This window comes from Poromitra crassiceps (assembly GCF_964638095.1).
Source record: "Poromitra crassiceps genome assembly, chromosome: 1".
Classification (NCBI taxonomy): domain Eukaryota; kingdom Metazoa; phylum Chordata; class Actinopteri; order Beryciformes; family Melamphaidae; genus Poromitra; species Poromitra crassiceps.
This window is the reverse complement of record NC_139623.1, coordinates 47,270,714-47,293,243: the sequence shown is the minus strand read 5'-3', so window position 1 is coordinate 47,293,243 and position 22,530 is coordinate 47,270,714. Positions and strand designations below refer to the sequence as shown.

Here is a 22,530-nt window from a genome sequence, read left to right as displayed (position 1 = left end):
GCCAGATACTGTACACGCCTACTGTCTGGATAGGCCAAGCACAAAGATCGACAGATCAGACCGCCAAAGAGAAACAATGCACCGGGACATACCAAACAGTTTGGACAGGAGGGGTGTAAATGAAGCAACTCAGTAGTTGTTGAAGTCCGAAAAGCAAACATTACACACAAACAAAAAGTTTATATATTTTTATCTAATCAAAATTGTATACCCCTCCCCTGGACTCAAATTAAAGAGAGTGTACCCTCCCTCAAACTAAATTTAAAACAAGATTACCCTCCCCTATTTTCCTCCAATAACGAACGGTCCCTTATAGCTCTCTCTCTTATAGCTCTCTCTCTTATAGCTCTCTCTCATAGCTCTCTCTCTCTTATAGCTCTCTCTCTCTTATAGCTCTCTCTCTCTTATAGCTCTCTCTCTCTTATAGCTCTCTCTCTCTTATAGCTCTCTCTCTTATAGCTCTCTCTCTCTTATAGCTCTCTCTCTCTTATAGCTCTCTCTCTCACCATAGCTCTCTCTCTTATAGCTCTCTCTCTCTCTCTCTCTCTCTCTTATAGCTCTCTCTCTCTTATAGCTCTCTCTCTCTATAGCTCTCTCTCTCTTATAGCTCTCTCTCTCTTATAGCTCTCTCTCTCTTATAGCTCTCTCTCTTATAGCTCTCTCTCTCTCTCTCTCTCTTATAGCTCTCTCTCTCTTACAGCTCTCTCTCTCTTATAGCTCTCTCTCTTATAGCTCTCTCTCTCTTATAGCTCTCTCTCTCTTATAGCTCTCTCTCTCTTATAGCTCTCTCTCTTATAGCTCTCTCTCTCTCTCTCTCTTATAGCTCTCTCTCTCTCTCTCTCTCTCTTATAGCTCTCTCTCTCTTATAGCTCTCTCTCTCTTATAGCTCTCTCTCTCTTATAGCTCTCTCTCTCTTATAGCTCTCTCTTTCTCTTTCTCTCTTATAGCTCTCTCTCCCTCTCTCTCTCTTATAGCTCGCTCTCTCTCTCTCTCTCTTATAGCTCTCTCTCTCTTATAGCTCTCTCTTATAGCTCTCTCTCTCTTATAGCTCTCTCTCTCTTATAGCTCTCTCTCTCACCATAGCTCTCTCTCTTATAGCTCTCTCTCTCTTATAGCTCTCTCTCTCTTATAGCTCTCTCTCTCTCTCTCTCATAGCTCTCTCTCTCTTATAGCTCTCTCTCTCTTATAGCTCTCTCTCTCTTATAGCCCTCTCTCTCTTATAGCTCTCTCTCTCTTATAGCTCTCTCTCTCTTATAGCTCTCTCTCTTATAGCTCTCTCTCTCTCTCTCTCTTATAGCTCTCTCTCTCTCTCTCTCTCTCTCTCTCTCTCTCTTATAGCTCTCTCTCTCTTATAGCTCTCTCTCTCTTATAGCTCTCTCTTTCTCTTTCTCTCTTATAGCTCTCTCTCTCTCTCTCTCTTATAGCTATCTCTCTCTCTCTCTCTCTCTCTCTCTTATAGCTCTCTCTCTCTTATAGCTCTCTCCCTCTTATAGCTCTCTCTCTCTTATAGCTCTCTCTCTTATAGCTCTCTCTCTTATAGCTCTTTCTCTCTTATAGCTCTCTCTCTTATAGCTCTCTCTCTCTTATAGCTCTCTCTCTCTTATAGCTCTCTCTCTTATAGCTCTCTCTCTCTCTTATAGCTCTTTCTCTCTTATAGCTCTCTCTCTTATAGCTCTCTCTCTCTTATAGCTCTCTCTCTTATAGCTCTCTCTCTCTTATAGCTCTCTCTCTCTTATAGCTCTCTCTCTCACCATAGCTCTCTCTCTTATAGCTCTCTCTCTCTCTCTCTCTCTTATAGCTCTTTCTCTCTTATAGCTCTCTCTCTCTCTCTCTCCTCTAGTCTCATAGTAGGGGTGGGAATCACAGAGTAACTCACGATGCGTTACTCCGTGCGGCAGCTGAAGAAATTCAAAGTGCCAAAGGCAACGATGGTGCACTTCTACACATCCATCGTTGAGTCCATCCTCACCTCCTCCATCACCGTCTGGTACGCTGCTGCTGCCCTCAAGGACATTAACAGAATGCAGCGCATCATCGACTGTGCTAGGAAGGTGATCGGATGCAACCTGCCATCCCTTCAGGACCAGCATGCAGCTAGAACACTGAAGCGATCTCGTAAGATCGTGGCCGACCCCTACCATGCTGGGAACGAGCTCTTCAAAACACTCGCCCTCGGCAAGAGACTGAGGTCTGTCAAGACCTAATCTGGCTGGCCAGCCTTCCCTCCCTTCCGTGAGAGGAGTCTGGCGGCGCAGGTCTCCATTCTGGAATTGCGATGGGCGGTGCTTAGCGGCAGTGCCCTTGGAAAATAGTTTCCAACAATCCAACTTGCCATTTTCAGCGTGTAGCAATGAGCTAGCGTGTAGGTTTCTTCCGTTAGCTTGCTAGCCAGTTAGCGTTGTTGTTTTCACTGCGGCGGCCGGGAACATGTACAGCGACACACAGGGAGGAGGGAGCGGAAGCCGCTCTGATTGACATGGTCGGAGCCAATAACAAAGCTTGTGTAAGCGGGGAGCAGAAATCCGGCGGCGACTGAAATGGTCGCTCCAATGGGAGAGCAGAGTAGAGCAGGGGAGGGCTTATGCCAGCAGCCTGTTTTCATGCAGCCAGACTCTTCTCACAGAATTGAGGGGAGGCTGGCTAGCGAGACTAGTCAAGACCAGAACCTCTCGCCACAAGATCAGCTTCTTCCCAACTGCCGTCAGCCTCAAAAACAAGGCCCGTAACCCCCTCCCACCAAGGTCCCTACCAACACCCCCCACAAACCCCACTACCTCCTCCTGAACTCACCTGAATCCCCCCCCACTGACATGAGAACCCCCCACCAACAAACATCACTTTGCAGCTGGCCTTCACTCGTCACTTAAAGTATTACAGCTGCTTCTTCTACCAGAACTCTATACCATTAGATTACTCTTGCTAACTACATTGTGCACCGCTTAGACCAGGGGCACTCAATTAAAAATGAAAGAGGTCCAGTTAGAGAAAATTTCCTCAAGCAAAGGTCCGGAACATTGTAACGTAGCTTGCGCTATGATTCAGTCGCATTGAACTCAATGATTGAAGTAGCATAATGGTACGTCTGTATGTAGTCAACAACTGACTGTTAAATCAAAATAAACATCAACAATGCTTATTTACAGTTTTCATATTTAACTGGATTAATTATACATAACTAGCCTACTATAATAAAGCAATGTTCTTTTCTCATTTCAAGTAAAATAATGCATTTAAAAATAACATACAACAGAGTGCTTTGGAAAAATGTGCATCTTAAAATGAAGTGTTTTAATTTAAGATAAATAAGTTTCCCCTTTTCTTCACTCCATTTCACATTTAACACTCTCAACCAACAAACAACCTTTTCTCTTGAGAGAAGTGAGCTCCCTATCTATCTGTCTGTCTGTCTGTCTGTCTGTCTGTCTGTCTGTCTGTCGATCAATGCAATTGCAATGCAAACCTCGCATGCCGTTGCGTTGGGCAGTGAGTGTGCCCTGTGGGGTGTACCATGAAGCAAGATTAGTGGCTTAGCGAGGTAACTTCAAGTTTAACCCTAGGTTTGCCGTACCACGACGCTAGTTACCTTCTTACCGAGATAGATCACCATAGCAACTTATGCTCTACGGCTAACCTGCTTTGTAACAGGTTAAGTTCAGAGGATAAGATCAAAACCCATGAAAGACCCACCTGCTTACCAATCTGCTCTCTGGAAACAGGGCGTCACCATTCATATGGTCCCCATATGAAAAATACATTGCAATCAAATGAAAAGAAAAAAAATGGCTCCTGTGAATTAAACGAGGACTGATTAGCCTTGCACTTGTTGCAGGCTACATTTAAATGAAGCCCTACTTACCACTTTGGAATATGTTTTTATATATTAATTTTTGTGCTCTCAAGTAGATACATTGGTTGATCCCGCCGATCGATTGCAGCTGAATGGTGAGTGGAGAAATATCACTAAACTGGCATAAAAAGGTTACATAAACGTTTCCAAAGCACACGGTGCCGTGTGCGCAATGGAGCTGATGTTGGGTTGGACATGGTCATACATGTCAGAATAGCCTACTACTACTGTATCTAAGCAATTTAATATGGGATCGCCTGCACACAGATGATTCATATTTAGGCTACTCCTGCATTTTGCAGCTGCAACTGTGTTGCTTTTGGCCTGTATGATGTGATTGAACTTCATATTATTTCCAGCATAGTCATTGTATGAAATATGGAGATATGCGACTCTGCTGCCAATAGCCTATATGTGACCACAAAATATGCTATATTTTATAGATGAAATCTATGCCCGCACGTACCGTGTCGATTCAGTTCAGCAGCCTTTTTAAATTGTATTATCGTTATTTTTTTTATTGATAACCTATTAGCCTATAGGAATTATTCCATGAGACCAAACACATCATGAGATGGTCTAAAAACGCCTACGGATTTTGGAAATAGACATGGTTATATTGAGTTTATTGAGAGGGTGAATTGAGCTGCTGTAGATAGCCTACGTGGAGGCCAGGCCCGGCTTTGGGGGTAAAAGTGGTAACTTTAGACAGTCATTCGGGAACAGACTAATAATATCCAACACGGATTTTGATTCAGACATACAGTAGTAAAGCTTCACGATTTGCGCTTTGAATGAATGAGGAAATAGGCGTGTCTGGCGCTGTAGAAGCTGGAGCAGTCCATATTGCATTGTGATTGGCAGTTGTTAAAAACCACGCCTCTTTTGCGGGCACGAGCTCCTGTGCACGGGCATTTTCATGTGCACAAGCTCTCAGCTTGATTGGAAAAACCTGGTTCCTGGTTCCAACGAGTGGCGAACTAGTTAACTAGAATCCAGCTCGATGGCAATTATCTGGTTTAGCCAAACCAGATCAAGGGACCGCTTCCCAGTATTGGACATCGGGTAGGGTATCTGGATCTGGTTGCGTTCATGTCTTTGATTTAACGTGTACACAGCGTTTGTGAAGATTCAATGGCAGAACCGCAAATTCCAAGTAGCGTCAAGTCAGGCAGTATAAAACGAAAACTTCCGGGTATAACCTTCGCAATAATGGCAATTAAATAAAGTAAATGCACGTGTAATGTTTTTTGTGTGTGTTTCGAAAGATACAGAACGGAGATAAACTGGAAGAATATCTGCTCCCTTCGAAAAGTCAATTTTAACCCGTAGTGAGTCGACATTCTGATTTTTTGTTACTAAGTAATACAACATTTATTTTATTTTGAAGGTAAAAACGTCTAGCTTCCTGTATTCTGTATAATTCTAGTAGGTTGGATGCATTTTGGGACTGAACATAGCAAAGACCTGTTTTGTTTGTAGTGCTTGCGACTCGAGGAAATCGATGCATCTGGGCGTGAGTTGTAGGGTTGTTTAATTACTTACTAACGTTATGCGCAAACGATTATATACCGTGAACGTTAGGCAGTTATCGCCCATTATGTATTTTTCGTTTTCACAACTCGTGTGGTCATGCCCAAATTCCCCCACCCCCGCCCCCGCCCCCGCCCCCTCTCTACTTTACAAACTCTGCGGAGGTGCTACTCATGTGTGAAAGCAACATGCCTCATGTGTGAAAGGGTACACTTCACGTATCATCCGGGGCAGGCTCAGTGGGGGGCAACCCTCACCTGATCCGGAGTTCATGTGTGAAAATAGCTTGTGTCATTGCATACTGGGGCAATAAAATGTTGAAGGTGTTGAAGTAAGCCATGCAGGTTTAGTAAAGTACACTAGGCTGCATAAGTAAGCAACCCCACTGCGCTTAGTCCCTGAGCTTTGTCACGCTGATTCTAATGGTGCAAAGTGCAAACCGTGTTGAAAGCTGTTGAAAGCTCGACCACAGCCACCTACAGTACTTTGGGTCAATGGAAGCAACAACTCAAGGAGGTTTATGTAATGGAAGCTAACTGCTAAATTACAATGATAAATAAGCCCCTTTTACACAGCCTGTGAAAGCTGTGATCGTTGCAGCATCGTTACACCTCGCCTCGCCTCCTGTTTGAAAGTCACAAGGACGGAACGGCGACTCATCTTGTTACGTCTTTCGTTCCGGGTACGGGTAACCCGCGGGAAGGCGGATCAAATCACTGTTTACTGCAGTCTCGTCTGTGCACGTTAATTCCCTTCCGAAAAACAATGGTATTCCTGTGCATTTATAGCCGACTAAATAGCCTATATCCCAACAAATCCATAACTCCATAGGAATATTATAATACATTTGACGTTACGGCCGTCACAGCAATAAAAAGGGGAAAGGCATAAGTGAAAGTAAAAGTAACCTATACGATCCATGGGACGCGAGGAGCAATGCTCCGTGCCGCCTACACGTGTTTATTTTAGCATGCGTCTGATAAATCCCTCTGTAAGTCATAGGTGATAGATATCCCCTCTGATCACCGCGAGTTCACATCTCCATGGCAACGATAGAACGCTACGTTCACACAGGGAACCTACGCCTTGCCTTGCCTCAACCCACGCCTACGCCTGCAGACCTTGAGCTGGGCATGAACCTATTACACGCTTTTGCGATCACACCGCACGCCTATTGCACGCTGAACCTGGAGCCGAGTCACAAGCGCCTCTCCTCTCTCACGTGTGGTCCCGAATTATCATGGGTAGGTAAAATAAATCTGATATATTTAATGTGCTATTGATGCTGGATATACAGTATGTATAACCAGGTCTGACTATAGTCTGACTTTTTAGAGAGGTAATCTTGCAAGAATAGCACAACAACATCACAACAACATTGTCCATCAAGCTTCTTCGGTCGCTATTCTCTCTCCTGAAGATTTGTTTGCCAACGGGGAGAAAGCCCCACGTGATAGCCACCCGTCGATCTCTCTCTCTCTCTCGCTGCTCAACACTGTTGTAGTAACTCCATTTTATTTTGAAATTCAGTTGACTTTGCCATTTCCCACGGGTATTGTCTAGGGATCGACCGATATGGGTTTTTCAGGGCCGATATCGATATCGATTATCGGCAATGAAAGACACCGATAACCGATATTTTGGAACCGATATATGTTTGCAGTAAAAATTTAAATCTTGGTGTCAAAATTTAGAATAACACGACCCGTTGTTGAAATTCATTTTCTTCAGTTTATCCAACTACAATATTATTTGAAAATATTCACTCTATTAATATTGATATGAATCAAAGTGTATGTGTGTGTGTGTGTGTGTGTGTGTGTGTGTGTGTGTGTGTGTGTGTGTGTGTTTGTTCAATCTAGTGGAGACTTGGGCACATTATCAAGATAAAGCTGTGGACTTATACTTTTAACAAACTAACACCGACTCACTACAGTAACAAAATAATAGAGGGTTTCCCTCCGCTTACACCTGACACTAACCTCACCCCCAGGCTCTCAAAGGAGAATACTGAAACAAACACGTTCATCCGTGCATCCGCTGATGTAATGTCTCATCCTCGTTTATTCGGTTCCTTGTTTCATTCTAGAGTCCGCTGACGAAATGTCTCGTCCTAGTTTATTCGGTTCCTTGTTCCAAGCAGAGAGAGAGTCCAGCGGGTGGAGAGTCAGAGAGAGCAGAAAAAAAGTCCGCTGCAGCTTGCCCAGACATGCCTGCCTGCCAATGTATTTTTCGGACACGCAGCGCGCCTGGATCAATAAAACAGCTTCGCTACTGACAACCATGGCCATTTGATTCAAAAAGAGCGACGCTACACCGTGGACACGCACGCTACTATGGAATTAAAAACTAGTGCCCCATACACTGCTTTGTGAGGTTACTAGGCTATTTTGCCCTCTTCAACAGCGGTGGACGGTGATAAGTTTGAGTTGCACTTGCACAGCAGGCACCAACGTTACTCAAAGATATATGCTATCAGTACACAAATAATCTCTGTTATCTTATCGTTATCACTGCAACAATCATCTCTCTCACTTATAGACAGACCTATCTCCACACTCTTTGCACTGTGCGAGGCTGCGCTTCATACGAATCGCTCATAAGATCGTGGTGTTTTTGAAATGTCAGCGTAGGTAATTATTATGTATATTAACTTTAGTACAACTTCGGCATGGCAATATCTGCAGCTTTACCTTAACACTGTGACTGTCACACAGTCGCAACAGCCAACTAGTCAAGTCCGCTGTCCGCTCCACAGAGGCAGCACAGCTCAGACGGCCACGGCCTGCCTCTGTGCAGGCTGGAGCACTGAGGTGTCAGATTTCATCTCTGAGCAGCTCTCTGATAGGCTATTGCTCGATGTGTAACCAATCAGATAGCGCTGTGGGAGGGACATTGCTCCAGATCACACAGAGGGAACTACAGTACTGTAGGAGAGGCTCCTTCCAGCCGCAGCAGCTGCAAATTAGCGCATTTTTTTATTGAATTATTATATCGGCAAACAGCCAATGAAAATGCCGATACAGATAATCGGCAAAATGTTGAATATCGGCCATAATAATCGGCCAAACCGATAATCGGTCGACCCCTAGTATTGTCGCGTTTTTCTTTCATGGCTTGACATAAGAAGCCTGCCTGCACGCGCCTAGTCGGCTTGAAAATAGAACTCACGCCTAAACGATAAAATCGGCAAGGCACAGGCAAGGCGTGGGTACACGCAGGGTTCACGCTCAGGCGCCCGGGGTACACAGCTTCGTTGACTAAAACGGACGCCTATTTAAAAGCGTGGGTAAAGGCAAGGCGTAGGCAAGGCTTGGGTGCCCGGTGTGAACCCAGCCTAACGCTATGTTCACACAGTTACAAGTTACAAGTGTATGAAGTTTCATGTTTATAAGACGGCCTCTTTCACGTCCCTGTGTGCTGCCTGGCTGCTGGGTGCGTTTGTTTGTTCTCATGGTGCGTGCCGGTGTGAGTTGATCCCCGTGTTAAACAGTGTTAGCCCGAAGGACCCCGCCCTGCCAGAAAACTAGAGACAATCTCACTAAGCACTCATGTTAGCCGGCTGCACACCAAAACATAGTTTTACTTTTGATTTGACATGATCACTATTTTGGGACCCGCCACGTGGGTAGACCCCTGAGCGTCACCCGTCAAACGTAAAATCTGGTCGCCAATGGCGCTTGGCGGGTGTTAATTTCGGGCCCTGCCTGTAACGCCTTTCATTTAATAAATCTTTCTTTTCTTTTGTTATGACTTAATTCTGTAAGGTTCAGGTTATCCATACTGTCTTGCTTTGCTGTCAAGGATTGTATTGTGTGTCTGTCTCTGTTGTCTAAATAAAAACTAAAGTAAAAAAAAAGTAATTGCTCGATTGCAGAGGTAGATGTGTTTTGAACACTTTAGCAAATTTAGCACGCTAATTGGTTAATCTGTGTGTGTGTGTGTGTGTGTGTGTGTGTACATGTACGTGTGTGTGTGTGTGTGTGTGTGTGTGTGTGTGTGTGTGTGTGTGTGTGTGTGTGTGTGTGTGTGTGTGTGTGTGTGTGTGCGTGCGTGCGTGCGTGCGTGTGTCCGTGCCGGGTTGACAATGACGTTGTGGCTCTCTCCGTTCACTCTCGACCTCACTTGACCACTGAAAATCTCTCTCTCTCTCTCTCGCTTGCCCGCTTGTGGAGCTGGAGGGAGGGGCTTGGACGGGCATCTCATGCTACACAGGGACACACATATCACTTATAGAAGCTGCTGCACCGTTTAAAAATACCCCTAAAATGGCAAAAAGCAGGAATGATGTATTTATTCACTGCATTGTGGTCGTGTCACTTTCACACAATTTGACAACTGAGATGAAACAATGTACAACAAAGTGCATAGAGTGTTAGACACACACACACACACACACACACACACACACACACACACACACACACACACACACACTGCAACTTGTCCACGTGTGCCATCATTCCAATGTAAAATAGCCATTAACTGGCAGGAAGCCAAACAGTTGTGGAGTTAAAATGCTTAAAGGGGGACTGACCCCCCCAGATTTTTTATATTGATATTTGATTTGAAAACTCTGCAGGCAAGATGGCCGCCTATACTCCCTTCTTTAGCTGGAAGAATTGCTCCCCCAAACTTGCATTCCAGGAATATTGCTCTAAAGATAACGTAAATGGCTCAAGACTATTTCGTCCTGAATCCCACTCGCTTTGCACCAGAACACAATCGATTTGGGGGTGGAACACGCCAGGATTGGCCAACGCCAACGGCAGTGCCCAGAACTGTCAAATCAAATCATCGACAGAGACGCTATGGCCCGCCTCCCAGTATTTTCAGTGTATCCGAGATAGATATCATAGAAAACAGTGTTACTCGAAGTGGTTAAAAGTTATATCAATTTGGTCATTCAGTGGCGTTTTACTGCCATGTAACATAACTAACTAGCGGCTAATATTAGCCACAGTAGGCGATTACACATGGATGCATTGCTGTTAAAGGGCTCGCGCCGCGTGAACTACAGTAATCACATGGGGGGGGGGAAACAATTTTTCACATGAGTGGGGCACGCGCAAATACCACCGTGACGTCACGATGTACCAAATCTCCACTTCATTTGAGGAAATTTTGACCAGACTTCACACAACACCCCAAAAGTCATATATATTGGTTAAAAGCTGAAAACAAAGTGTTTTGGGGGTAAGTTACACTTTAAAGCAGCTACGAGCAACTTTTTCGATTGTTATTAAACAGTATAATTACAATATTGATGCATCACATCTTACCTATAATAGTAGCTGAGACCAAAGCCGTGTCAATCGGAGATTGCTCCCTTAGGTGATTATTAAGTCTGTGTCTGTCTAAACTCGCGTCAACAGGGGGCTCTCTCTCTCTCTCTCTCTCTCCTACCGCCGGACCGGCTACACCCGGAAGTGAAACGCGGAAGTGAAACCCGGAAGTGAAACGCAGCTGCCTGCCTACCCCGTTCGCGCTGCCTAGCAACATAACATAAACAATGTGAACGCCACGCATACTCTCGGGAACATCTCTCGTTATATTCTAACAGGTTTTTTGGAAGTTATTTTGTGGTTATGGCCGAAGTGGCTGCTGCAAACCGTTTCATTTCACTTCCTGATCTGCCCTGGCCACAGACAGACTAACACTGGCCGATTCACTCGGGGTTCAAGCGAGACTACTCTGCGTTGCTCTCGTCGACTATTAGAGGTAAGATGTGATGCATTGATATTAAATTTATACTGTTTAATAACAATCGAAAAAGTTGCTCGTAGCTGCTTTAAAGGAAGGATCCAACTATGCCTGACTCAAATCTTTTCAATCTGTCCAAATTCACTTTACAGGGGAGGGGGGGGGGGGGATCTCAGTGCTTAACAAACATAACAAACGTGTTTTAATATGTAAACCTGGACATGTTTCAGTGCCTGTTTTAATGAAAATATTGATATTTGGTGCCAGTGTATCGATAACGTATCGCAAGAGAATGCGCCACGATATATTCCAGTATTGATATTTTGTTCCACCCCTATTTCCTAGTGAGCCTATCTCCATTTCTCTGCTTTCTATTTTCCATCTGCGATCATGTTTTCTCCATCTCCTGGTATTGCCTTCTCTCTCTCTCTCTCTCTCTCTCTCTCTCTCTCTCTCTCTCGTGTGTCTGGGCCATTTTAGGCCCTTAACTCATTGAGTGCCAAGGACGAGTATAGTCGTCAATTCATTCCTACCAATTCAAACCATTCTCATGAGAATGGTTTGGCTTTTCAGTGTCGCGCTGGGAGCCGGCGCACAAGGCTGAGCGCTCCCAAAATAGACTGGGTGCAGCGCACTTTGAAACGCGCAGCAGAAAGCCTATAATCGGACGCAGCTTCATCCCAGCTCACAACCGAAACCCCAGAAACGCAGACGAACGCGAGCCCGATCCAGACTCCCCCGACGAGCGGCCGCCATCCGAACGTGGATCCGTAAGGCAGCAGAGCCTGCCATAGCAGGCAGCAGAGACTCGCCTGACACACGCAGCAGCCAGCAGAGCGAGCAAAGCCACCAGAGACACTCGCACGGAGGAGGAGTTTGGAGTTGAGGGGGGTGTGGGTGCTGTTTATTGAAGGAAATTACTGTTCAGATGTTTCAGGTCAGAAAATATTAGCTTCAGAGTCAGTGAATGTGCTTGAAATGCTTCATTTCACAAAAGGCTGAATATCTCAGCTTCTAATTTGAAACGCCTGTTTTTGCTGAAAACAACCTATCTTCTCCGGCTCATAACTAAAGAACGGAAAATGGTATCAATAAACTTTTTTTTGCTGATGATACAATAGAGTCTCCTCGTTCTTTGTGCGTGTTCGGTGTTTACATAGTAATATCACACAATATTCTGTGGGCCTCGAGAAATCACTGAAAACGCTCTGAAACTCTGGCACTGGGAGCGTCCGTTCTCCAAAAGTGGCTGGCACTCAATGAGTTAATTGTCCACGTGACGAGAAGCCGCATCACGCTGCTGAAACACACCGTGCTTTGTTTCTCTGAACGCACATTGTTGTTATGTCCCGCCTTTCTCTCCTGCTCCGCTTCCCGGCTGCAAAATGATCTGTGACACAAAGGAGGTTTTGCACGACGTGTACGAGCATGGCCGACTGTTTGTGGGCACCGTGGAAGCTTGTCGGATGGCAGCTCTCACTTTCAGTTTCAGCAAAGTGTTTCTTTTATATTCTGTCCTGCAGAGTAGAGACGACGCTGAAACCAAAATGGAAACAGGCTCAAGTGTTCATCCGCTGGACAGCAGCTGTTAACCCAGAAATGAGATACTACTTACTCACATGCAGGCAGCCCATGCTCAGGAGTATTGCTTCTTTGATATCTGTCAAGCAAACATCTGTTGGGGGATGATTCTGGTGGTGAGGAGACACTCATTAATGCCTCCATTGAGTTTACAGTAGATATTCAAGAGGAGAGATGTCTTGAAACAATGAAATCAACCTTAAAATGGCATTATCATCTATCATCATGTTCCTTAAGGGGCAAACACAGAACACGAGCTAACCTGGGTCACTTCTGGAGATGATCGGCGCTCCATAAGTACATGTCTCATCTATGGGAGCCAGTTTAGGAAAGAAAAAAAAATTGGGGGGCAACCCCCCCCCCCATACACACACACACACTGTCTTTTTATGGCATTTACAAGATTTTGGGGGCATGCACTTAAAAGATTATTTAGTGCATAACGTTGCTGTGTTTAATGTGAAATGAGCCCAGATTAAATTGCGTACAGTAATCACCAACACGAGTACATCAAAAGCAAACTATTTCTGTTCCAAAGAGAAGTGTGCAATCATCTCTCTGAGAGAAAGCAGGGATTTGGGTTGCTTTCTTCGGTAAGAGTTGGAGCTTCTTTTTTTTTTACAAGGTACCAGTCCATCGTATCGCAGAAATGGAAATTAAATGAATTGAATGAAAATAAATGAAATCTTGTCTATTTTTGCCCCTCACGCACACTTTTTAGGGGCATTTTGAGATCTCACGGGGCGTTTTTTCCCTTTGCCCCCCCAACCCTTATTTCCTACCCCAGAGGATCCAAGAGGGTTGTTAGGGCAGAAGTATATGACAGTCCCTGGTGTTGTTGATGCCACTGACCCTTCGTTGCTCATCTCTTGTACCCCTCTCTCTCCACTCTCTCTCTCCAGCATGTGTCTCTGGCGACCAGCCGCTCAGACAAGGGCACCAGCCTGTCGAGCCGCTCGCTGGGCGCGCGCTGCAGGAACTCCATCGCCTCCTGCTCCGACGAGCAGCCGCACATCGGCAACTACCGTCTGCTCAAGACCATCGGCAAGGGGAACTTTGCCAAGGTCAAGCTGGCCCGCCACATCCTGACGGGCAAGGAGGTGAGACCCCTGGGCGACCCCCATGGGTGGATGGGGAGAAAGATGGTGGACTGCTGTGTTGTGATGTTTGCAAGGGTCAGATGGTGTTGCCGATGTGTTGACGTGTCATTTAATCTAGGACTTCTTCCAATGGGGTGAGATAATTGCTCTTTCTTCTAATCTGAGACCTAGTTTCAAGATTTGGTCAGGCATCCATACAGGCCCAATTGGGCATGTCTGTGGGTGGGAAGCCAGATTAAGGGTATATGAGTCCTGATCGCTGCACTAGTGCCTCCTCTGGTCAACCTGTTCAGAGGGGAGGGGAACTGGGGCTAATAATGTGATCCTCCCACACTCTACATCCTGCCAGTGAAACTCCTCGCTGTCAGGTGAAAAAGAAGCGGCTGGTGACTGCACATGTATCGGAGGAAGCATGTGCTAGTCTACAACTCTCCCCAGAGCGGCAGGGGGGTGGAGCAATGACTGGGAAAGCAGGGGAGTGTACCAAGTACAATTGGGGAGAAAACAGGGCGAAAATCAGGATAAAAAGAAAGTAAAAAAATCCTTGAATCACGCGTCATCAGCCTGATGCTGGTGGGGCGACCTGCTTCATCTCAAAATATTATGGGGCCTAAAAAAAAATAAAGTTTGGTTCCTGTTGGTTGTCAGTTGAGGTGATGGGTCGGTAGGGAATTTATTTTATTTTTTTATTTTTTATTTTTTTCAGTGGCAGCAAGGGATAGATAGGAAATATATATTTTTTTTTATTTTCCTTAAAATTATAGCAGTGATGGATACTTTTTTCATAACATAGCCTACATGTATTCTACCACTGTGCTCTACACACATTTTTATATGAACCAAATATTTAAGTCAATATGAATGCTTTCATATCAAACATGTTTGATATTTAGGACTGAAAATCTGCGTGAATACATCATCCTGCTGCTGCGCAAGCCTCCCGTCATATCGTTAATTGACGCTCAGATAGGCTACCAAATACCAACAGCACAGAACCATGAGTATTTTGGGGAAAATGTCACTAATTTATATCACAATGAATGACCAATGAATACAAAGTTGTTATACCGTAGTTTCAAAGCCCCTGCCACTGCCAGTCAGAGGCTGTTAACTCATTGAGTGCCATGGACGAGTATGTTCGTCAATTGGTTTAGTAACGTAGAGTGCCAAGGACGAGTATGTTCGTCAATTGCGTTTTTTGACGGTGGGACGTGCATCAAAGCCAGATCCATCTCCTGTGAAAGTATGGTGGCTGTTGAATGTGTAAAAGCTATTTTAGGGACCCATTAGGTGGCGACAGTGCTCTCCAGATTACAGAAAGGCGAGGAAAAAACAGAGAAGAAGTCGTTGGGGAAATGGAAATCGCATCGCATCCGTATGCATCGATATGCATGAAGCATAACGTTAGCTGTGCCTGCAGCAGCCAATCTGCTGCCACAATTGAGCACCTCCGTGTCCGCTGCGATAGCCCATCTGCATCATTTTGTTATTAGTTGTTATTATTCTCAACTGGAAGCATGGGAGCCGGTGACAAATACACGCGGAACGCTGTAAAAAAGCTGGATGTAGCGGACTTTTCAGTGCAGAGCAAACGCAGCAGAAAGCCCCAGAGACACTCCCACACGGAGGAGGAGTGTGCAGTTGAGGGGGGGGGGGGGGGCACGCAGAGCAGCATACAACACTGACCCAGACAGACCCAGACAGCAGGACAGGATTGGCAAACGCAAGCTAGAATATCTGATGCCCACCAGCAGTAAATCAAGACCAGCAAGAAGCTGCAACCAGCAGCGCACGCAGGGGCCAGCGCTGCTGGTTGCAGCTAAAAAATATTGTTTTGCCAAACAAAATTCCTTGGTTTTCGCTGTTCTATTGAAGGAAATTATTTTTGAGGTGTGACTACATCAGAAAATATTAGCTTCAGTCAGTGATGTGCATGAAATGTTTAATTTCACAAAAGGCTCATTATCTCAGCTTCTAGAAAAAAACGTCTGTTTTTGGTTAAATCAAGCTATCTTCTCTGGCTGATAACTAAAGAACGGAAAATGATATCAATAAACCTGTTTTTGCTGATGATAGAAGAGAGTCTCATCGTTCTTTTTGCGTGTTCGGTGTTTACATAGTAATATCACACAATATTCTGTGGGCCTCGAGAAATCACTGAAAACGCTCTGAAACTCTGGCACTGGGAGCGTCCGTTCTCCAAAAGTGGCTGGCACTCAATGAGTTAATCTCCTACCTGTCTATCAGGCAGTGTGGGGGGAAAAGGCATTGCTGCTGGGAAGCAATCCAGTTTATCCAAACTTTTGCCGATCTCATCATGACATGCAGCAGGGAAATATATTTTGGTAGCCGATGTGCTTGTGTCCTCACTTGTCCAGACAATCTTGCTATAGAGTCGCGTTGTTTACACGCTTGTTAAACTGCCGTGAGATTCATTTGTTTGGGGAGCATATGCGAGACGCTCCAAAATCGAAACAGGTTCAGAGTATGGCCGGTCGTCAAAGTGATTATCCTCCCAATAATCTTAATAATATCCTGTAGCGCGTAGTGGCTGGGTTTACCCAGGCTACGCTAGTGCTGCATGGGCAGAGAAGCGACACAAAGCACATGTCCGTCATGCTCCCTGCCATTTTCGTTTTCAAGTATCCGTAGCGAAAAGCACCTTCGCGCAGTGGCAAACCCCGCCCCTTAGCGCCACCGTCAAATCAACAAGCTCATAAAATAAATTTGGGTCGCACGTAAATTGACAGGGTCGGTCGGAAACCGGAACCGAACTTTATTTTTTTTAGCCCTGATCAAAGAAAGTTCAGGAAACAAGTGAAAATGCATTGCGACCAAAGCCAAATGTTCATATTCGATTTGCTCCGCCCTCTTTAGGCCTCGCTAATGGACATATCCTCACACGGCGGCGTTATACTGAAGACTTTTTCATACACGTCAGTGGCCACTGGCCACTGACACGCCCCTTGAGGTGTTACCTCCTTTAAGTCCGTAGGCGAGGTATAAAACCCCGCTTCGCCCATCGAACTCCTCCCAAAATTCTTCACTGCTGAACAGACGAGACTTACCAACGAAGAGTGTCATGATGAGCCAGCGAGAACAGCGGAGTGGAGCAGCGTCCGAAGCTCCTCCACGGCCGTTTCTCCGCCGATGTCTGGCTCTGCCTCCAGTGCCGGACTGGCTTGATCAACGCCGACGAGCTACACCATCTTTGCTTCGTCTGTCTCAGCCCACGTCACGCGGGTATCGCCCTGAGCGCTCCACGAATCCCGTGTGCCTACTGCCGAGATCTGCCCTACCACGAGCTGGAGATCTGCCCTACCACGAGCTGGAGATCTGCCCTACCACGAGCTGGCCTGGCAGGTCGAATACTTCGTCACCATGGATGAGGATATTTCTGACCCGACGGCTGTCCCACCAGCTAGCCCCGTCATAGCAGCAGGAGACAACAAGGATGCTATCTCCATTTCTCCTCCTTCCCCGTTGGGAAGCCTGGATTTAGTGGGTATCCTTGCCGACGAGGGGGCCCTGCTTCCATAGCTTTCCCTCTCTCCGGCTCCTTCTTCTTCTACCCCCTCCACCGCCGAGACCCCCACCACCTTCACTGCCCGGGCTCTCCTCTCGTGCCTCCCGGGCATGATCTCCAGGGCAGCTTGCCTCAAAAATATCGAGCTTCCCCCCACCAGCTCCATCTGGCTCCCGAAACCCTCCTCCCCCACTCTGGCCTGCCGTTCCAGAGCTGAAGCAGTTGAAGGAGTGTGCGTTTGTGGAGCCCAGCAAGGAGAAGGTTCTGGCGAATAGTTGGGACCTTTTTGCCAGCAGAGTAAATGTGCAGTGCCCACTTTGGTTCTCTCTAAACCAGCAGGACAACCCCCCCGTCCCCCTGGGGGTGGATGCGTTCTCCCACCAGCCTTGGCCCAGGACCCTCCTATACGCTTTCCCCCCCGTTCCTCTGATCCCTCACCTCCTGTCACGGATTCAGGAGGATGAGTTGTCCGTAATACTGGTGGCACCAGAGCGCACAGGCGCGTCATGGTTCCCAACACTGATACAGCTGTTGCAGGCGAAACCGTGGCGTCTCTCCTGGCACGCGGATACACTGTCACAGCTGAACGGTGCAATCCTCCACCCGCCGGTGATATCACAGTGCCTGTGGGGCTGGCCGCTGAACGGGAGCGCTTAACCAAACTGGGTCTATCCCCAAATGTGGTGCGCACCATTCAGAATGCCAGAGCCCCATCCACCATGATGGTTTACGCAGCCAAAGGGACTGCTTTCCAAATCTGGTGTAGAGAAAAGGAGTGGTCTTCTCCCATAACCTTCTTAAACGCTTCTTAAAGGGGCTAAGTCGCAGCAAACCCTTTGTGCGCTCACTGGCTCCCCAGTGGGATCTGCCCTTGGTACTGCGCGACCTGGGAGAGCCTCCCTTTGAGCCAATAGACAAGATTTCGCTCAAAATGCTCTCACTAAAAAGTGCCCTCCTGTTGGCTCTTACATCAGCCAAAAAGGGTTAGTGACTTGTGTCGGTGGCACCGCCCTGCCTCTCCATCAGAGCGGATGCGAGCCACTTTGCTGCCCAACCCTTCCTTCATACCAAAGTCCCTGAATAGCTCTTTCCGCTCGAGAGCTACTGTATCTCCCTAGAGGGGTTTTTTCCCCCTCCTCACAGGGACCCTTCAGAAGAGGCGGCACACAGCCTATGCTCAATATACGCGTTATCACAGTACGTATTACGCATGGCAGGCATCAGGAAAACACAACAGCTGTTTGTCCACCATAGGATCCAAACCCCAGGTTCTGCCCTCTCCAAACAGCGCTTTTCCCACTGGCTTTGTGATGCTAAGTGGAGAAGTGGAGTGGAGAAGCCTCCACTGCAACGGGGACCATACCTCCACAGAGCCTCAGGGCTCACTCGACCAGGACCATGTCTTCTTCTATGGCCCTGCTGAAGGGGATGTCAGTAGCAGACATCTGTGCGGCGGCGTCATGGGCGTCAGCCGGCCCTTTCATCTGCTTCTATCCAAAGATGATGGGATTCAAGCAAGACGGCCCAACTTCAACTCACTTCCTGTCATTTTGTCACGTGGGTTTTGCCCATGGTTTTCCACGGACACGGCCACTTAGGAGACTTTCGGCAGGTCTGAGTCAATGGTTGACCACGCCCATTTAGGAGACTTGCTGCTACCATTTAGATAGAATTGGCGGAGCTTGCGGTGACCCATCTATAGTAATATGATATCTTTCTATCTGAGGGAAGTTTCTGAATGTTCTCTGACACATTCAGTACTCAGTCTCCACCCCCTCAGTGGGGGCGTGGTCTAACACTACCTCATAAGTATCACTGACACATTCAGTACTCAGCGCACGAGAAAGCAGCTGATCCCTCTTCCTGCGCTCTCCCTCACATTTTGCCTCAGAATATTAGTCTATCCAAATTCTTGGATTAGAGGCTTAATCGAACAGGAGCCTCCTGTTAGGTTTTCTCCTGTTTTCTTCCTCAAAAAGAACATCCTTCCCCTTCTGAGCATCCAAATTTTCCTCCCATAAATGTCTCCCAACGACGTTCACATATGTTTTCCTCCGAACAGTGTTCCTGGGGAATCAGACATCACGTATTCTAGCCAACATAACTTGCTCCGGGAGGCTCCCCTCCCCCTAGCAGACAAATAGGCTAGAAATATAACATATTTCCCCCTGTTGATATAAACACTTGATATTATAACATAAACACATCCACTCCCTGGACACAGTCCCCTGGAGTGTTATGTGTATAAGTTGAGGGTATCCTGGTCTCCCCCCCTCAGTGGGGGCGTGGCCTAACACTACCTCATAAGCATCACTGACGGCGAGCTTTGATCCACTGACGGCCACTAAGACCAATGTGTCGCAGTGTGCGTTGACCCCGTCAAGCTCCGCCCCTGTCCATTAGCGAAGCCTAAAGAGGGCGGAGCTAATCGAATATGAACGGAAGTTTTGAACAAAACAAAAGTTCATAGAGACTAGCGAGGCCCCCTTTAGGTCGAGGCACACTGCTCCACAATAGCGAAGAATTTTATTGGGAGCAGTTCAATGGGCGAAGCCTACGAACCTAAAGGAGGTAACATCTCAATGGGCGTGTCAGTGGCCAGTGGCGGTAAGTATGAAAAAATCTTCAGTATAACGCTGTCGCGTGAGGATGTGTCCATTAGCGAAGCCTAAAGAGGGCCTCTTTAATCTCTATTAACTTTTGTTTTATTCAAAACTTCCGATCTCACCCCATTGTCACATTTGGTGGCATGCTTTAAAACTTACTTAAAATTAAACTTACTTTAGAGTGAATACTAAATGCCTTGATAAGATGGACATTATTTGTATCATATTGAGCTAGTACTGAATACTGATATGAATTTGGTTAGAACTAGTGGAGTGTTAAATGGATCCATGATTTTTCATCTGTCCCATTAACCAAGTGCCCTCTTATGATGCTTGAAACATTTTTGAAACATAGTTTTTATTTGAAATATTTTTGAAACATTTTTTTTTTTTTTTTGAAACCATTGTTTTTATTTGGGGGAAAGTTGGCAGTAAACTACTGAATGATATAGGACGAATCAGCGTGACATCACAATCCCCCAGAAATGCGGAAGCCCGCAGCAGTTAACTAGTATGAGTTGTGTCAAACAAACATTAAATATCTCAAAAACTATACATTCTATACATTCATTCTGCACATTCTGAGTGAGAGCAGAAGTAGCTCAAGAGTTTGATGTATAATGTCGCGTTAAAGTTGTGTGAACTGTCGCCGTTTTTAAAATGTAAACAACACAGAAGGGGGTTGAGTGAGCCACTCAAGGCTGGCCCCATTGCCATTTCCCCCCATTTTGGTTTGCTTACCAAAATGCTTATCGGCTGATCCCTCGTATAGCCTTTGTTAGCCTTGCCAATGCAAGTCAAAGGGGATTGAAACCACTTCTTTCAAAATGGCCTTTCAAACTGCCATTACTACAGCTTATTGAAGTAAATATTCGCGATGGCCTCATTCCACATCCACTTTTCTTTGGCATTGCTATGAAATGCTCCACAGCACACAATGTAAAATTCCCTGCGTGATGACTTTTGGACATTTGAAAAGGATTCCTGGTTGTGATCGATAGATAGGAATAGCTTGTGAGCGTCCTCGAGCTTCCTTTTAAGCAGAGGACGTGAGAGGGCTGTTAAACGTGGCAATTGATAAGTGTGGTAATAAATTCTCCTGATGAATTGATGATGATGAGCATATCTACATCTCCTCATGGCTAATTCTCTTGACGTCTCTTCCAGGTTGCAATAAAAATCATTGACAAAACTCAGTTGAATCCCACCAGCCTACAAAAGGTGAGCCTCTGCTTTTTTATGTCTCTTTTATAGAGAGCCAAAGTGGAACGTCACTTCCTGCTTCAGCACTGTACCAGAGATTTTCTTCCGCAATTCATTTTCCCATAGACATTTTGTAAAATGCTTATAAAAATAGTTTTACTTGGTCAGTTCAGCTTTATTTAGAATCGGGAGAGACCATAGAACATTTCACTCAGACCAAAACTTAAAAAAACATAATTGAAAAAATATTTTCTTTAAACCCGCATTTTTTTACGTTTTGGTGTGAGTGAAATGTTATGCCATCTGTCCTGTTTCTAAATATATCTGAACCGTTTGGTTTGAACAAGTACAACTATTTTTATAAGCATTATATGAAATGTCTATGGGAAAATAAATGGCGGATAAAAATCTCTGGTACAGTGCTGAAGCAGGAAGTGACGTTCACTTTGGCTCTCTATACTGATGTGCTATGTGTTTAGGAGAATGTGCTGTGGGGCGTCTGGGTAGTGGAGAGGTGAAAGCACTCACCTTCGCAGAGACACGGGTTCAATTCCCGGCAGCGCTACCTCCGGCTTGTTCAGACGTTCCTACAGACACAATTGGCCGTGTCTGCGGGTGGGAAGCCGGTGGGGGTATGAGTCCTGATCGCTGCACTAGTGCCTCATCTGGTCGGTCACCCCGACCCACCAGCCTGTTTGGGGGGGGGGGGGGGGTAGCGTGATCCTCACACACGCTACGTCCTGCCGGATGAAACCTGGTGCTGGTTGGCAGGTGCTAGAGACTGGATGTGATGCTGTTTGGCAGGTGCTAGAGACTGGATGTGATGCTGTTTGGCAGGTGCTAGGGACTGGATGTGATGCTGTTTGGCAGGTGCTAGGGACTGGATGTGGTGCTGTTTGGCAGGTGCTAGGGACTGGATGTGGTGCTGTTTGGCAGGTGCTAGGGACTGGATGTGATGCTGTTTGGCAGGTGCTAGGGACTGGATGTGATGCTGTTTGGCAGGTGCTAGGGACTGGATGTGGTGCTGTTTGGCAGGTGCTAGGGACTGGATGTGGTGCTGTTTGGCAGGTGCTAGGGACTGGATGTGATGCTGTTTGGCAGGTGCTAGGGACTGGATGTGGTGCTGTTTGGCAGGTACTAGGGACTGGATGTGATGCTGTTTGGCAGGTGCTAGGGACTGGATGTGGTGCTGTTTGGCAGGTGCTAGGGACTGGATGTGGTGCTGTTTGGCAGGTGCTAGGGACTGGATGTGATGCTGGTTGGCAGGTGCTAGAGACTGGAGGGTGGTGCTGTTTGGCAGGTGCTAGAGACTGGATGTGGTGCTGTTTGGCAGGTGCTAGAGACTGGAGGGTGGTGCTGTTTGGCAGGCGCTAGAGACTGGATGTGGTGCTGGTTGGCAGGTGCTAGAGACTGGAGGGTGGTGCTGTTTGG

General features: G+C 46.3%; 1 protein-coding gene across 1 annotated transcript in view; it reads left to right on the top strand.

Moving 5' to 3' along the window:
• The window catches only part of mark4a (MAP/microtubule affinity-regulating kinase 4a), a gene marked incomplete at its 3' end in the record, with an annotated part of 89,859 nt that overhangs the window by 15,849 nt on the left and 51,480 nt on the right, over positions 1-22,530 (top strand). The window contains exons 2-3 of the mRNA XM_083633242.1: positions 13,567-13,764; positions 21,064-21,117. Of these exons, the coding sequence (XP_083489368.1) occupies positions 13,567-13,764; positions 21,064-21,117 (252 nt within the window). The remainder of the gene's footprint in view (positions 1-13,566; positions 13,765-21,063; positions 21,118-22,530) is intronic.